Source organism: Lepidochelys kempii, chromosome 2, assembly GCF_965140265.1.
Source record: "Lepidochelys kempii isolate rLepKem1 chromosome 2, rLepKem1.hap2, whole genome shotgun sequence".
In the NCBI taxonomy this organism is placed as follows: Eukaryota; Metazoa; Chordata; order Testudines; family Cheloniidae; genus Lepidochelys; species Lepidochelys kempii.
In genome coordinates, this window is record NC_133257.1 from 259,021,703 (window position 1) to 259,039,512 (window position 17,810).

General features: G+C 51.0%; 1 protein-coding gene and 1 long non-coding RNA gene across 3 annotated transcripts in view; one reads left to right on the forward strand and one right to left on the reverse strand.

Moving 5' to 3' along the window:
- Positions 1–13,315: 13,315 nt before the first annotated feature.
- On the reverse strand, positions 13,316–17,279 carry LOC140907842 (uncharacterized). Of its 2 annotated transcripts, none has more exons than XR_012157653.1 (3): positions 17,212–17,279; positions 14,537–14,685; positions 13,316–13,731 (listed from the first exon to the last, which is right to left on the reverse strand). It is a non-coding gene; the product is annotated as an uncharacterized lncRNA (long non-coding RNA). The 2 variants fall into 2 exon arrangements; XR_012157654.1 differs by lacking the exon at positions 17,212–17,279 and adding an exon at positions 15,599–15,785.
- Positions 17,280–17,286: 7 nt separating this feature from the next.
- Positions 17,287–17,810, forward strand: part of GARS1 (glycyl-tRNA synthetase 1) — a 35,489-nt gene continuing 34,965 nt past the window's right edge. Inside the window, exon 1 of the mRNA XM_073334734.1 lies at positions 17,287–17,586. Coding sequence (XP_073190835.1) covers positions 17,356–17,586 — 231 coding nt within the window. The 5' untranslated portion in view covers positions 17,287–17,355. The remainder of the gene's footprint in view (positions 17,587–17,810) is intronic.

Consider the following 17,810-nt stretch of genomic DNA (forward strand, 5'->3'; position numbering starts at 1 on the left):
ACCGCTATTCCTACCTACATGCCTCCAGCTTTCACCCTGACCACACCACACGATCCATCGTCTACAGCCAAGCTCTGCGATACAACCGCATTTCCTCCAACCCCTCAGACAGAGACAAACACCTACAAGATCTCTATCAAGCATTCTTACAACTACAATACCCACCTGCGGAAGTGAAGAAACAGATTGATAGAGCCAGAAGAGTTCCCAGAAGTCACCTACTACAGGACAGGCCTCACAAAGAAAATAACAGAACGCCACAAGCCGTCACCTTCAGCTCCCAACTTAAACCCCTCCAACGCATTATTAAGGATCTACAACCTATTCTAAAGGATGACCCAACACTCTCACAAATCTTGGGAGACAGGCCAGTCCTTGCCTATAGACAGCCCCCCAACCTGAAGCAAATACTCACCAACAACCATATACCACACAACAGAACCACTAACCCAGGAACCTACCCTTGCAACAAAGCCCGTTGCCAACTGTGCCCACATATCTATTCAGGGGATACCATCACAGGGCCTAATCACATCAGCCACACTATCAGAGGCTCGTTCACCTGCACATCCACCAATGTGATATATGCCATCATGTGCCAGCAATGCCCCTCTGCCATATACATTGGTCAAACTGGACAGTCTCTATGTAAAAGAATAAATGGACACAAATCAGATATCAAGAATTACAACATTCATAAACCAGTTGGAGAACACTTCAATCTCTCTGGTCACGTGATTAAAGACATGAAAGTTGCAATATTACAACAAAAACACTTCAAATCCAGACTCCAGCGAGAGACTGTTGAATTGGAATTCATTTGCAAATTGGATACAATCAACTTAGGCTTGAATAGAGACTGGGAGTGGCTAAGATGAAGGGAAAGCAGTGGATGTATTGTTTCTTGACTTTAGAAAAGCTTTTGACACGGTCTCCCACAGTATTCTTGTCAGCAAGTTAAAGAAGTATGGGCTGGATGAATGCACTATAAGGTGGGTGGAAAGTTGGCTAGATTGTTCGGCTCAACGGGTAGTGATCAATGGCTCCATGTCTAGTTGGCAGCCGGTGTCAAGTGGAGTGCCCCAGGGGTTGGTCCTGGGGCCGGTTTTGTTCAATATCTTCATAAATGATCTGGAGGATGGTGTGGATTGCACTCTCAGCAAATTTGCGGATGATACTAAACTGGGAGGAGTGGTAGATACGCTGGAGGGGAGGGATAGGATACAGAGGGACCTAGACAAATTGGAGGATTGGGCCAAAAGAAATCTGATGAGGTTCAATAAGGATAAGTGCAGGGTCCTGCACTTAGGACGGAAGAACCCAATGCACAGCTTCAGACTAGGGACCGAATGGCTAAGCAGCAGTTCTGCGGAAAAGGACCTAGGGGTGACAGTGGACGAGAAGCTGGATATGAGTCAGCAGTGTGCCCTTGTTGCCAAGAAGGCCAATGGCATTTTGGGATGTATAAGTAGGGGCATAGCGAGCAGATCGAGGGACGTGATCGTCCCCCTCTATTCGACATTGGTGAGGCCTCATCTGGAGTACTGTGTCCAGTTTTGGGCCCCACACTACAAGAAGGATGTGGATAAATTGGAAAGAGTCCAGCGAAGGGCAACAAAAATGATTAGGGGTCTGGAACACATGACTTATGAGGAGAGGCTGAGGGAACTGGGATTGTTTAGTCTGCAGAAGAGAAGAATGAGGGGGGATTTGATAGCTGCTTTCAACTACCTGAGAGGTGGTTCCAGAGAGGATGGTTCTAGACTATTCTCAGTGGTAGAAGAGGAGAGGACAAGGAGTAATGGTCTCAAGTTGCAGTGGGGGAGGTTTAGGTTGGATATTAGGAAAAACTTTTTCACTAGGAGGGTGGTGAAACACTGGAATGCGTTACCTAGGGAGGTGGTAGAATCTCCTTCCTTAGAAGTTTTTAAGGTCAGGCTTGACAAAGCCCTGGCTGGGATGATTTAATTGGGGATTGGTCCTGCTTTGAGCAGGGGGTTGGACTAGATGACCTCCTGAGGTCCCTTCCAACCCTGATATTCTATGATTCTATGATTCTAAGTCATTATGCAAGGTAACCTATTTCCCCTTGTTTTTTCCTACCCTCCCCCGCTCCTCAGATGCTCTTGTTAAACCCTGGAGTTGTGCTGGAAATGGCCCCCCTTGATTATCATACACATTGTAAGGAGAGTGATCGCTTTAGATAAGCTATTACCAGCAGGAGAGTGGGATGGGGAGAGGTATTTTTTCATGCTTTGTGTGTATAAAAAGATCTTCTACACTTTCCACAGTATGCATCCGATGAAGTGAGCTGTAGCTCACGAAAGCTTATGCTCAAATAAATTGGTTAGTCTCTAAGGTGCCACAAGTCCTCCTTTTCTTTCTGCCTTCAAGATGTTTCTTCCTGACCCCCATTAGTTGGAGGTTGGCCTATATCCTGAAGCATGAGAGTTTATATCCTTTCCAAACCTACTGGGCTGTTGTTTTTTTTTAAATCCTTATTATTACAACACTGGATGTTCTTGCTATCCATAGAAATGTACAATCTTTCTTTTTTAAATTCATGCTAAGCTGTTGGCCTCAATGGTACACTGGCAATGAGTTCCACCAGCTAATTGTGTGCTATACTAGAAAGTATTTCCTTTTACCTGTCTCAAATTTGCTGCCTTTTAGCTTCACTGAAACTTGTTTTTTTGTTGCTGGAAAGGACAAGTGCCAGGTTTCCGTCTCTGTACCATTCAATATCCTGTCTACCTTTATCTTGTTCCATCCTGTTCATTTCCTCTCTTAGTGATAGAGTCAAGAAGCCCAATCTCTTTAACTAAACTTGACTTGATCACAGTTGATAAGTACCTACCTAGGGAACAAATATTTCATAATGGGCTCTTCAGTCTATCAGACAAGGATCTAACAAGATCCAATGGCTGGAAGTTGAAGCTAGACTGGAAATAAGATGTAAATTTTTATCAGTGAAAGTAATTAACCATTGGAATTTATGGAGGGTCGTGGTGGAGTCTCCATCACTGGCAATTTTTCAGTCAAGACCGGATGTTTTCCTAAAAGATCTGCTCTGCTTCAAACAAGAATGAATTAAGGGAAGTTCTCTGGCCTGTGTTATACAGGAGATCCGACTAGATTGGAGGTGGGCAAACTACAGACCTGCAGGCCACATCCAGCCCGCAGGACCCTCCCCCAGCCCCTGAGCTCCTGGCCCGGAAGGCTAGCCCCGGCCCCTCCCCTGCTGCCCCCACACCCTGCAGCCTCAGCTCACTACATGGCCGGCGCAACACTCTGGGTGGGGGGGGGGGGCTGCGAGCTCCTGGGGCAGTGCAGCTGCAGAGCCCGGCCTGACCCAGTGCTCTGTGCTGCGCAGTGTGTGGCTGGGTCCAGCCGGGCGGTGCGGCTGTGGTGCCGCCAGCCGCTGGTGCTCCAGGCAGCGTGGTAAGGCGGCAGGGAGCAGGGCAGGTTGGATAGAGGGCAGAGGAGTTCGGGGTGGTGTTGAGGGGGCAGCAATGTGGATAGGAGTCGGGGCGGTTAGAGGGCGGGGAAGAGGGGGGTTGAATGGGGGCAGGGGTCCCTGGGGCGCAGTCAGGAAGGAGGGGGGGGGGGTTCAATGGGGTGGCAGGGGGCAATCAGGGGCAGGGGTTCTGGGGGCAGTCGGGGACAGGGAGCATGGGGGGGTGGATGGGGCAGGAGTCTGGGGGGGACATCGGGGGCGAGAACCGGGAGAGGGGGGTGGATAGGGGGCCGGGCCACACCTGGCTGCTTGGGGAGGCACAGCCTCCCATAACCGGCCCTCCATCCAATTTCCGAAACCTGATGCAGCCCTCAGGCCAAAAAGTTTGCCCGCCCCTGGACTAGATCACAGTGTTCCCTTTGGGCCTTGGGATTTGCGACTCTGTGATAAACAGCTTCAATCTTGTCTAGTTCACTTCAAATGTAGAAAAAAGAAATGTTCTCCCAGCTCCAGCTCTGTTGGTGTGCTCACTCTATGGAAGAAAGCAAGGACACACTCTGTGGGTTTTAGCCAGGCCACAACTTTATGAGTCAAATTACATCCAAGGTTCCCATCTGGGGACAGCCCAACGCAGTCACTCACACCCCATTTTTTGGCCAATTCTTTGGGTGCTCCCACTTCAGGGGGAGCTAATCATCACACGAGGAGAGTCTCTGGGTACCTCCACCCACCCGCTAGCATCCCTCCCTCTTTCAGAGGTTGAGATGAGAGGAGACCTCAACACCCAGCCAGCACCACCAAACAGCGCATTGGTGGGGGCGGTCTGCCTGAGGGTAGTGTCCTGGATCTGGTTTGCGTTTTCCACCAGAGGGTGAAACACATTGCCTCCCATCTCGCAAGGAGATGCCGTCGGGATGCCCACTGTGACGCTCTCCTCAAAACTGTAAGCCACTACGTTACGTCAGTGCCTCACCACGTGAGAACTTTTCTGCTGCTAAGCTATGGGTCAGCCTCCTGCCACACCAGCCTGTCTGCCTTGCCAGCAAACTCCCTGTAGCTCTGCCTGTCCAAACCTTGACTTGCAGGTACCAGTCAGTGAAGCCCAGTTCCTCAGTTCTAAGAGATGTCTCCCTGCAGAGTCCAGTCCCTCTCGCTGGACACTCACAAAAGTTAAGTTCGCTCTCTCCAAAGAGACAGAGCACATGCCAGACTCTTAGTTTGGCTGAAGACTCACACATCATTTCAATATAACAGCACTGAGATGATTTTGTAATACAAGAATAGGTTTATTAACAAAGAACACAGGTTTACGTGATACCAGGCAAGAATCAAAGAGGCAGAAAAGGGTTACAAAGAAACAAAAAATAATGCACCTCAGACTTCACTCTGCAAGCTAAAACTGTGCCTAAAACTGTTTCTCACTCACAGCAAGTTATCGACAGCTTCTGCCCTTCACACCAAGAAGATCCACCTTTCACAGACTCAGAGAGTGCTGTTCCCTGGGGTTCTCTCCCCTTCTTTGTATAGTCCAGTGAACCTTTGAAATGTATTCCTTTGCAGTGTATCCCCAGATAAAGGTTTTCTCCCCTGCTGCTTGTGCAGATGTCATGCTGTCTCCATCCTCCTCTGGTCAATTTTCTCCTCTAGAACATAAGAACAGGCATACTGGGTCAGACCAAAGGTCCATCTAGCCCAGTATCCTGTCTTCCGATAGTGGCCAACATCAGGTGCCCCAGAAGGAATGAACAGAACAGGTGATCATCAAGTGATCCATCCCCTGTTGCCCATTCCCAGCTTCTGGCAAACAGAGGCTAAGGACACCATCCCTGCCCATCCTGGCTAATAGCCACTGATGGACCTATCCCCCATAAATTTATCTAGTTTGTTTTTGAACCCCGTTATAGTCTTGGCCTGCACAATATCCTCTGGCAAAGAGTTCCACAGGTTGACTGCGTTCTGTGAAAAAATACTTCCTTTTGTTTGTTTTAAATCTGCTGCCTATTAATTTCATTTGGTGACCCCTAGTTCTTGTGTTATGAGAAGGAGTAAATAACGCTTCCTTATTTACTTTCTCCACACCAGTCATGATTTTATAGACCTCTAGCATATCCCCCCTTAGTCGTTCTTTTTCCAAGCTGAAAAGTCCCAGTTTTATTAATCTCTCCTCATCTGTTCCATACCCCTAATCATTTTTGTTGCACTTTCTGAACCTTTTCCAATTCCAATATCTCCTTTTAGTGAGACGTGGCGACCACATCTGCACGTAGTATTCAAGATATGGGCGTACCATGGATTTATATAGAGGCAATATGGTATTTTCTGTCTTATTATCTATCCCAGGGGTCCCCACCGTGGTGCCTGCAGGCACAATGGCACCCGCCGGGGCCACCGCGCCGCTGAAATGCCGCCACCGAGCACAGCCACCTGAGAACCGCCTGCCGAAATGCTGCCGAGAAGCATTGCCGTTTCTCAATGGCATTTCAGCAGCGAGGCTTCTTTGCGCTGCCGCTTCTCGGTGGCATTACAGCAGCGGGGTGTATGGCGCCCGCCACAGTCTGTTGGGAATACGAATGTGCTATTCCCACAGAAAGGTTGGGGACCACTGATCTATCCCTTTCTTAATGATTCCCAATGTTCTGTTCACTTTTTTGACTGCCGCTGCACATTGAGTGGATGTTTTCAGAGAACTATCCACAATGACTCCAAGATCTCTTTCTTGAGTGGTAACAGCTAATTTAGACCACACCATTTTATATATATAGTTGGGATTATGTTTTCCAATGTGCAATACTTTGCATTTATCAACATTGAATTTCATCTGCCATTTTGTTGCCCAGTCACCCAGTTTTGAGAGATCCTTTTGTAGCTCTTCACATTCTGCCTGGAACTTAAGTATCTTGAGTAGTTTTGTATCATCTGCACATTTTGCCACCTCACTGTTTACCCGTTTTTCCAGATCATTTATGAATATGTTGAATAGGACTTGGCACATTACAGACCCCTGGGGGACACCACTATTCTGAAAACTGACCATTTATTCCTACCCTTTGTTTCCTATCTTTTAACCAGTTACCAATCCATGAGAGAATCTTCCCTCTTATCCCATGACTGCTGACTTTGTTAGCTTAATCACTTTATTTACCTTAGATGTAAATGTATTTCCATTAGCTCTGGCCTCATCTTGCTCACTTTGCATTGGAGACACAGCAAAACAACATTCCTTTGTCTAGGGCAGGCTTGGGTATCCAGTGCCTCTAGAACATATTTTAAGTACGTATTTCCAGCACACATACATAACTCTTTGTACACAACCTGTACATAAACTACGTGATTATTTTCATGACCAGCACGTCACCAATCTTCATATGATACCTTACAAGACACTCTTTGGCTAAGTATTCTGACAAGAGCGTGCAGGGGTGTCCTTTGCCAATTGGCACAAAGGGGCTGTTAGGGTCACACCTACTGTGTTACCTTTTGGGGATCTGGAATATAAATCAGCAAGTTCCTGCATTGGGCACATGCCACAAAGAGATGTCAGCATCAACTTGTTTGCCTCCATCCCACCCCACATGGACTACCTAGGAGTTTGGCCAATCCAATACCAAGCTCATCCAGGAACAAATCGGCACCCATATCAGAGAGGTGTGTGCCATTCTTTCGATAAAGCTCGACCGGGCTCTGGGCTATGCAGCCATGTCCAATAACTGAGCCACCTTGCGACTTCAGCCATGTTGATACTTTCCGGCTGGCCTATCTCCAGGCCCCCTCTATCTTTTGTGGGTGGACTGCAGTCTGCCAAATCCGGCAGACTACTGTCTCCAACCAAGCTATTCCCACACCAAGAAACCTGTGCCTACAGCCCACCACCTGCACTGGCCTCCCACCAGGCACCCTGAATCGCCAGCATCCTACGGCCCGGACATCTCGTGCACCCAGACCCAACTGGGTAGCCACTATGTGGAATGTGTAGGAGCCAGACTCTCCTGGTAGCAAGCCCAAGAAGGACAGCCCCTTCCTAAACACTCCCGCAAACTGGAAATTGGTTAGGAAGGACCAGTCCCCCAGGCAGGAAAAGGGGGCCCTCACCCAGTGGCCATAAAGCCACATAAGCCCATAGTGCCAAGACAGGACACAGGTCCGTCTCACCAGAGAGGTGCCGAGCAATAGCCTTACCAGACCCAGTTAGATCCATTTTTGACCCATGGACTGAGACAGAGAGAGTCACCTTCCTGCTGCGCGTCCTGTAGTCTGAGAGCTGCTCCGAAGTGTCTCCCTTGGCTGAAGGGACTCAGAAGGCTATGAAGCAAGCCAACCGACCAGCTGCATTGAAGGGTACAGCCTCACCTCACCAGAAATGGCAGATCCGAGGAAGGACCTTGACTAACTGCCTAAGGCCCTGCAAGGTAACTGGCTTCCTGACATCGCTCCATGTCCCAGCTGTCCGGGCCCAACCCTGCAACATCTTCTGTGGACCATGAATCCCCAACGGGGGGTCTAGGTGACCCACATACCTGCAGTCATTGGTTAGCACCATGAGCTTGTTTCGAGAAAGGCAGGATTGCCCCTGCACCATGCCAACCTCAACGCTTAGGTATGTCAAAGTGGTGGCAGTGTCCCCAGGTTTTAAATTGGAGAAGGGAATACCCAATGTGCCCGTCAGCTCCTGAAGAACCCAAAGTAGTCGCTCACATCCCCTCCCCCCCCGGCCCTGCCCACAACAAAGAAATGGTCCAGTTAGTACATCATCTGTTGGCATCCTGAGCACCTCCTGGCTGCCCAGTCCAGCGTTGTACTGAATTGTTCAAAGGCTGTACACAAAATAGCACAGCCCAGGGGAGTTACTTTGTCCACATCAATCTAGCCATCAAAGGAAAAGCCCAAGAGGTTAAAGTCTGCTGCCTGGACTGGGAGGAGGCAGGAGGCCAACTTTATGGCGCTTTTTGCAAGCCAAGCAGCAGGGCCTCATGAGTGGATCATGTGCACCACTGTGTCGAATGATGCATCGGGCACGGTGCACAGCTCGGGGTTCATCGCCTCGTTCAGTTTTTCCCTTGTAGGGCACGACAGATTGTGAATGGGGCAATACTCATCAGGAACTCCAGCCATAGTTCCTGGTCCATGCTATCCCATACTGGGAGGGGTTCAGGGTTGCCCTCATTGTACAAGAGCCATGAAATGAATTACATGCCCTACCTGTAATATCCAGGTAGCTCAGCAGGGGCCCATACGCTGCCAGATCTAACTGTGCCTTCACCCCATGGAGGTGATGCAGGCTCCAAGCCAGTTTTCCCAATTCCTCTTTCTCAGGACATCCTATCTTTTTCTCTTCTCTTGGCCTTAGCCCTCTCCTCCTGAACAGCAGGGAAAACACATCCATGTGTTCCACCCACCATATCTTCTCATGCATTGACCGGAGAAGATGGGCCCCCAACTCATCAGAAGTGACTGAATATGAGACCACATGCAGGCCAAATTTGGTACACCAGCTACGTTGTTGCAGTAAAGGCGGTGGGGCCAGGAATGGGGGAGCCAGAAGCTGTGGAGCCCTGGGCTGTGGGGCCAACAGCTGTCACGCTAGAAGCTGGAAGGCCATCAGCTGAGGAGCCAGAAGCTGGAGGCCAGTGCCTGCGGGGCCCGGGCTCCCCACTGCATACCTGTAGATACTCGGCTTGTTCTGTAACCCCCCCCACACTTCATGTCTTCCCTGTGCTCCCCCATGGGCCTGACTCTGAGGACACCCAGAGCTCCACCATTGCTCCCACCAGTGCTGCTTGCCTGAGACCCTGCAGACACATTGTGGGGAATGTGCTGAGCCCCACCTCTTCCTGAGGGGACCAGACCACCAGGGCCTGCCTCTTGCTCTCCCTTTGGGCCCCGACCACTTGTGAAATCGCCCTGCTGCAGGGATCAGGGGGGCTCCTGTTGTGCTTGACCATTGTCTTCCAGGGCTCCAAGCCAATCCCAAATGGACTGCGTCAGCCTCATGAGTGCCTCTAGCCCTGTCACCGCTCCCCTCCTGTCTTCTTGCTCTTTTGTCTCTGCTTCCTGACCCTTCGGCTGCCTCCTGGTCTGAGATCCACAGCACACAGGCCCCTGCGTCAAGCGGCTGGAAGGGGTCGGTTAGCCAGCCCTGCTGCCCTACCGGGTCTTGAGGCATCACAGGGTATGGCTGTCCTTCGAGCTCATGCAGCCCGCCCCTTGCAGTTGTGCTGTCCCAGTCCTGCAGCCAGCCGGCTACATGCCAGCAGCAGTGAGCAGGATTTGGACAGTGCCAGGCTGCTGCGTATGATCCATGCTGAACTGGGCTGCTGGACAAACTGGCAAACAGTAGGTGGCCCTGAGCACAGGGCTCCTTTTATGGCAGTGACCCCGCTCCGGCCCTGAAAGGGTTACAAGCCAGCCCTTGGAGAGGGCTGGGGCTGAGAGCCTATAAGAAAAGCCGGGGAGCCAGCCAATCAGGGCCAGGCTGGGCCCTATAAAAGAGCTGTGGGGCCAGAATGTGGATTATCTATTTCTAGCTTTGGAGAGAGGTTCACTCCTGTTTTGGAGTGAGACGGGCCTAGCTGCCTGGGAGCACAGGGTACTAAGAGCACGGCACGGCACGGCACGGCACCTCCAGCCTGGCAACTCCCCAGGTGCAGCGTGGGGATAGGCAGAGGCTGCTGGTCCAACCGTCTTGCCAGTGATGAGTGGCCATTACAGGCTGCAGTCTGCCCCAGAGAAAGGGGACTAGATGATGACTGGCACTAGCCACTGAGGCAAGGTGGACATAGGGGTTGGGGGTTCCTGTGGGAGGGGAGATCCAGCGTGTGGGGGTACTGCTGTGGGGCAGAACCCTAAGGTTGGGGGCACAGGGGTCTGGGAGGGTCATGGGGGGCCTGAGGCAAGAGAGAGACCCTCCAGCAGGAGCTGCTCTGGTCCTGGAATTGAGCTAATTCCCAGACTGACCAGCAGGAGGCACCGTGCTGGTGAGTGCTCGATCTGCTACAGGCTCCAAATCTTGTGCCAAATCTCGTGAGACTTCCAGCCCACCCCTGGAAGTCCTGTGGGCGATGGAGATCTTGCAGGGACCTGTCCCACCTTGTCCTCTAATGCCCTCTCCCCTTGTGCAAGCCCTCAAACTCCTCCTCTCACTAGGCTCAGGGCCCCCGTCTCCCCATTCTGGAGCCCAGTGCTCCCTCTCCCTGCTCCCGGCTGGGATGCTGTAGCTCAGTGGGGGAAGCCAGTTCAGCTGCAGACAGCCAGTGTGATCAGCTGCCTGGCACAGCAGCAGAGCCAGCCCTGATGCGGAACAAGGTGGGACACAGGAAAGTCACCCAAAGGTCAGGCAGTAAAAGAAACTGAAAGTGCACATCCCCAGACAGAACTAATGGCAGTAACTCGCTTCACTGGGTTCTTATCATCCACCACAGTTTTGTATGCCACTTCACAGGGGAAGGATTTGCAGCAATTAACAGCGAGATTGCTTTGGGTCTGGGCGTGACAGGGAGAGCTGAGGCTGCGCTGAGTGATGAACTTAATCATAAGACGCTTCTAGCAGAATGCGCCCCTGACGTGTGCATGAAGTTTACAAGTCGGTTTAATGCCACTCCCCTCCTGAACCTCGCCCTGAAGTTGCAGCCTTATGTTTGAAGTCGGCATGAGCTGCCGGAAACGAAATAATCCTCCTGCCACATGGTGTCCTTCTAGCCTGCTGAAACGAGCCATGGAGTCAGAGTAATTGGAACCCCTGCCAACGCCACTAATATGGCTATGCCTAGGCTTTTTGCATCCAGATTGATTTGCGAGTCGAGCCACCTCCCAGAAACATGGAAGGGTGAGAGGAATCAGACAACCTGTGGCCATGAACTGTTCTCATCCTTATAACAGTTTGCCCTCTGATGGCTGGCTTCAGATGAGAGAAAACAGTAAGGGTCCTTCTATGCAGTTCAGTACTGACACAAAGGTTTGCCTTTAGCTCAGATATTAGACGCCTGGCCTATCTGAAACCAAGGAGCAAATTTCTAATCCCAGCTTTGCAGATGTGTGGTTTATCTATTAATGGTGTGGTTTGTTTACGGCAATTGATCTGTCACAGAATGTGTCCAACTTTTATTTTTTCCCTGTAAAATCTAAAGACAATTTGTCAATCTGTTTTAGGGTTAGAGACCATTAAAATTCACCATAACTACAGAGCTACTCAGTAGCAATTCCACAGTAGAGGCTACAGCCAGGATTTCACTATAAATCAGTCATCTTAACTTCACACAAGAAAATTGTCCAGCTTTTTCTGAATTCATTATTTAAAGACAACTCAACTGTAAAACTTCAAACTCAACGTACAGTTAAAACATATGAAAATCTAGGGCTAGTTTAAAATGTTGTTAAGGATTTATTTACAGAAAGTGGCCTTATTGCTTGATCTAGCAATAGGGGCTAGATAAAGTCCATAGGGCCTGATAGGTACTCTATGATTCCCTCTTAAAGACTCACTTCTGCCAGGCTGTCTATAATCTAGATTTGCAGTCAACATTCTCTATTTTTATTTCCCTTTCCCAAATATCTATCGGTCTATCTGACGGTTCTATACTGCTGTCCATCACTGTAATATCGGAGCCCCTTTCTTGTTAAATCAGCAGCAATAGTGAAATTCCTGACCTTGTTGACTTCATGGAGTCTCAGACATTTCTCCTTTTGCAGGGTCAGAAATCTGCTTGGGGTAGGCTTTTTGGTGGGGAGGGATTGGAAAGAGTTTTAAATTAAAAGGGGTGTTCAAAATGTGAACATCACTTATTGTGGAAAGGCTTTCTCCAGGAGGAAGGTTGTGACCCAAGAACCTCTGCATGTCAACTGGCAGAGGACATTTGGGTACATAGGATACAGAGTTCACCAAAAGGGGTCACTAAGTCCCTAATGAAAACTGTGTCACACTGGTCATCGTAACCATGGGCATTGATTTACAGTCTGAGCTGGATGCTAAAGGCTTATGAAATCTTCTAAGAAGGGAAATGTACAGGAAGACGTGAACCAACAGGGGAGAGCCCTGTTTACAAGTAAGGACACTGAGCTTTTGGGGGTATAATGAAGTGGTTAAGAGGTACATCCTTGTTCCTTCTATCTGTGAGGACAAGCCACCAGCAGCTTGATCTTGTGGGAAGAGTATCTCAGCCAAACTGATTGATTGATGCTGGGAAAACGACTCGGTTTAAACTAACTTGTAGGAGATAGGGGAATGCCTTGTTACAGTTTTGTTTTGCATGTAATCATTTATGTCCATTATTCTTTCTATCATTGGAATCTCCGTTCTTTGCTAATGAACCTATTCTTATTTTCACTCTCTCTCTCTAAAAGTAAAAGTGCTGTGTGTAAGTAGCCTGGGGATCTTAAGTTGAATCTTACAAGCTGGGGTGTACTATTCCTTTGGGAGTACTGGATCTAAGAGCAGTGTGAGCGTTCAGTGGAACAGGGGCTGAGCACTCTAGAGGGACACTTAGGAGGACTGGGGAGTTGGTGTGTACCTATCACTAACCTGTACAGAGAGAGAGTGTGTGTCATGGACTGGGATGTAGTAGGTGGTTAAACCTAGTGGTCAGAGCAGGCGCTGGGAACCAGGAACAGGAGGTAGGGATCAGAGCCAGAGTCAAAACAAGGATTAGGCCATAGAAGCAGTGAACGGGAACAAGTCAGGAGGGCCGGACTCAAGAGTCAGGCAACAAGGCAGGGCCCAGTGCAGCAGCCAGGTAGGGACTCACACAGCTGCTCAGACAACTTCCTGTGCTACCTTCTTGGCTTAATAACGAGTCTGAGCCAATCAGAGAGGCTGCACGACTACTTCAATTGGCAAAAAGAAAAGGAGGACTTGTGGCACCTTGGAGACTAACAAATTTATTTGAGCACAAGCTTTCGTGAGCTACAGCTCACTTCATCGGATGCATGCACTTCAATTGGGATCTTCGTGGGAAGTACCTCTGGTGAGCTAGGGTCTACCATGCTCCCTGCTGGTACCAGTAAGGGGCTAGGGAACAGCTGAAGTTTTGAGGACTGCCTGTGGATGTGGGTTTGAGACCTGCAATCCCTCCCAGCAGGGCCTGGAAGATAGTGCTGGTGTTGCCAGAAAGAGCTGATATGAGGCTGAGGCGTGCATGAACTTCATGGGTGGTAGAGTCTGCGGGAGGTTGGAAGCTTACAGGTCTACAGAGCAGTAGAGGGAGGGGGAGCCAGCAGAGCTCCTTAGTTCCCTATTGAAGTATAGATGGGGACGGTGGGGCTACTAAGTTCTTCACCAGCCCATTCTTTAACAAAAACAAATAAGGAAACAGACAAAAGGCTTGTTAACGGGTTGCTTCTAAGTACACGTACCAAGGAACATTTGTTTAAAAAAAAATAACACTAAACAATTTTTGTCCTATGACTACAGGGATGTTAATGGGGCACTTCACCTGGAATGATCCCTTAGAATATAGGCTATCTGTTTGATCTTGTATTTAGCTGTGACACTCTCAGTAACATTCCCAGGCCTGAAGAGGAGCTCTGTGAAGCTCAGAAAACAGAAGTTGGTCCAGTAAAAGATATTCCCTCACCCAGCTTGTCTAATATCCTTGGACGGACACGGCTACAACACCACTGGATACAACAGTTCAGAGAAAGCAGAGAAATATTCCAGTAGAGTCAGAGCAAAGTTCATGCTGGCTCTTAAATAAATGGACAGGTGTAACATATCAAACAGAATATTCTAAAATCTAACTTAACTCTGTCCCAGGCCCAGCCTCAGCCCCAGGGTTTTTTGTTTGTTTTGAACGGATACTTGGCTTTTTCCTTAACAAAGGACTTAAATTTCTAGGGCTGCTAACCTAGCCCCTCTCACCTGCACAAAGTGCAGTGCCCTTTTTGTAATGAACGGGATGCTCTTTAACCCTAGCAACAGCTTAAAATCACCCAAAGCAGCGTGCAAGAGAGCATCACAGTCCCATTTTGAATACTCTGAGCATCAAGGTCTCAGTCCTGTTCATACCCCTTTATAAATCCGAGTCGTCATTAATCACACAACTAGACCCATTGACTTCAAGGGGACTACTCATTTGATTAAGGGCTATTCACATTTGCAAGGGTTGCAGGATCGGGCCCTCCATTTGTATGCATTTATACATGATGGGGTGTTAAGATGTTTTCTAAAAGATGATTTTGTAAGAGCCGTAATGCAGCGATTTCCCATGGGAATGCTATCCATGTTGGGGTCAAATAGCTGGCTGAAAGAGAGGAAGGTACAGGGATCAATGAAAAGCAAAACACCATACATTCTAAAAGCTACAAAAGCTACTTGAGCTCAAATACTATAGCAGATTGAAAAATATAACAGGTTCCCTGTAGTCTTTAACACTTCTGTAATCTTCTCCAATAGCCATCAGGCATGGGAAGGGTGATGTCAGAGGCAGGAACGGCATTATGAATCAACAGGGTCCTAGCGCTGTCTTGCAGGCTGGTTCTATGCTCAATTTTAAGACCAGTCACTTAAATTCTTTTAAATGTTTCTCTGTAAAATGTTAATGATATATCATTATAACATGCAAGGCAACCAAGGCCTCTATTCTTGTGCTCACACTTGAGGACAGACAGACATGTATGTATGCTCTATACCTGCAAATCAGGTTCTTAGATTTATTATTATAATTTATTACAGTACCCCCGAGAGGCCCCAAATAGATCAGAGCATTGTATGTGCATATAATAAGAGAGTTTCTGCCCCAAAGGGCATGCAGTCAAAATAGACAAGACAAAGAAATATTTCAGGTTTCAGAGTAACAGCCGTGTTAGTCTGTATTCGCAAAAAGAAAAGGAGTACTTGTGGCACCTTAGAGACTAAGCTCACGAAAGCTCATGCTCAAATAAATTTGTTAGTCTCTAAGGTGCCACAAGTACTCCTTTTCTTTTTGCAAAGAAATATTATCACCCATTGTACAGATAAGGAAACTGAGGCATAGTGGCATCAATTTGGGGCTTGACTTTAAGTAAGTGCTTAAGTGCTGTCCTGAACAGGAATGGATTTAGGGATGAGTGCTTTAAAACTGCCAGGGCTAGAGAGATTAAGTGGCTTGCCCAAGGTCACAGAGGTAGCAAGGGGCTGGGAAATGAACACACATCTTCTGAATCCCAGTCCACTACCTTGCTCACAAAGCCATGCTTCTTTCTCAAAAGCTTGATCCAGTAACTGAAGTCTCTCTGTGTGTTTGGTAGTGCAGTCACCTTCAGAATGTGGGGCTCAGACCCCCTTGGGTGCAGTGATGAGCTGCCAAAAGCTGAAGAACCAGTTCCTTCATTTGCTCCGGGTCTTCGGCGGCACTGAAGGACCTGCCGCTGAACACCCGGAAGCGCCGCCAGGTAAGTAAAAATTAAAAAGGGATTCTCAGGGGAGCCTCTCCAGCCGAGAGCTCAGGCAGGCCGGACAGGACGGTCCCGCAGGCCGGACAGGACGGTCCCGCAGGCTGGAGTTTGCCCACCCCTTTAACAACCAGTTCTAAACCGGCTTCAAACTTTAACAACCAGTTCCAGCTCACCACTGCTTGGGTGTATGTGGATGGCTAGAAACCCCCAGAAGTGGGGCTCAACCCTTAGTGTATGTGTGCGTGGGGTGGGAGGAAGGGATCAGACATGCATCATATATGGGGCTCAGGGAACATGTATGAGGAGCACACACTCCCAGAATAGAGGACTCAGGGCTCTGCAGTGTGAGTGTTGTGAGGCTGTCACGGGCACCCCCAGAATGTGGGACTCAGACCCTGCAGTGTGTGTCTGTGGGGAGGGACAGACATGCCTGAGGTCATGTGGCTGAGACCTTGGTTGTGTCAGACACGCCCAGACTGTGGTGATCAGACCCTGGAGTGTGTGTGTTCCCGCAGTGTGTGTGTGTTTTTTTTTTGGGGGGGGGGCAGAGATATCAGGGGTGCTGGAACAATTTTTATTGTGGGGGTGCAGAAAGCCACTGAACCAAATGGTAAATCCTGTATATGATGGAAACCACTTCGAGCCAGGGGGTGCGGCAGAACCCCCGACAACCCTAGTTCCAGCATCCATGACAGACATCCCCCGAATGTGGGGCTCACACCTCTTGTATGCTGGGCACAGGCACCCCAAGCTCAGGGCTCAAACCTGGGGGGGGCACACACACCCTCAGGCTGTGGGGCTAGGACCCCTGGGGTGCTTGGACCCTGGAGGGGAGCACAGACACCCACAGGCTCTTACCCCTGAGAGGGGCACAGACATGCCAAGGCTGGACCCCAGAGAGGGGCACAGACACCCAAGGCTCAGATCCTGGGGGGCACAGACACCCCCAGGCTCGGATTTCGGGATAGGGCACAGAGACCCCCAGGCTTGGACAGGGGCACAGACACCCCCAGGCTCGGATCCCGCAGGAGGCGGAACAGACACCCCGGGCTCGGATCCCGGGGCGGGGGGGGAAGCACAGACACCCCAGGCTCGGATCTTGGGGGGGGGCACAGACACCCCCAAGCTCGGATCTGGGGGGGAACAGACACCCCCAAGCTCGGATCCGGGGGGGGCACCGACACGCCCAGGCTCGGATCCTGGGGGGAGAACCGACGCCCCCAGGCTCGGATCCGGGGGGGGCACCGACGCCCCCAGGCTCGGATCCGGGGGGGGCACCGACGCCCCCAGGCTCGGATCCGGGGGGGGGGGAACCGACGCCCCCAGGCTCGGATCCGGGGGGGGAGGGGAGAGGCACCGACACCCCCAGGCTCGGGTCTCTCTCCGGGGCTCACCCCGCGGCGGCCCCTGGCGAATCTGCGGCGCGGCGCGGCGGGCTGGCGGCCGTGCGGAAAGTGCGGCGCGGCGGCGGGGGCTGCGTGCGCCTGGCGGCCGGGATTTCATCATGCGCCGGGGCGGGCCGAGGCGCGCGCCGCTCCATGCCGCCCCTTAGCGCCCTGCTGCCGCCGCTGCTGCTGCTGCTGCCGCCGCCCTGCCGCCGCCGCCTCCTCCCCGCGCTGCTGCCGCTGCTGCGCCCGCCGGCCGCCCCGCTCCGCTCCGCCCGGCCGCCGGCAGCGCCCCGCGCCCCGCCCCGCCCGGCCAGCGCCGGCATGGACCGACCCGCCGCCGAGGCGCTGCTCCACCCGCTCCGCCAGGCGGTGCGGCTGCAGGTACCGGGCTGCCCTCGCCCGCCGAGACGGGCCGCCGGGGGTCGGGCTGCGGGCTCCCCCGGGGCGGCCGCTCCCCCCCCACCCCCGGCGGGGCCGTATGGGGGGTGCCTCCCCCCCCCACGGAGCTGGGCTCTATCGCATCCCCTATGGGACTGGGTCCGTGTGGGGGGGACGGAGCTGGGCTCTATCGCATCCCCTATGGGTCTGGGTCCGTGTGGGGGGGG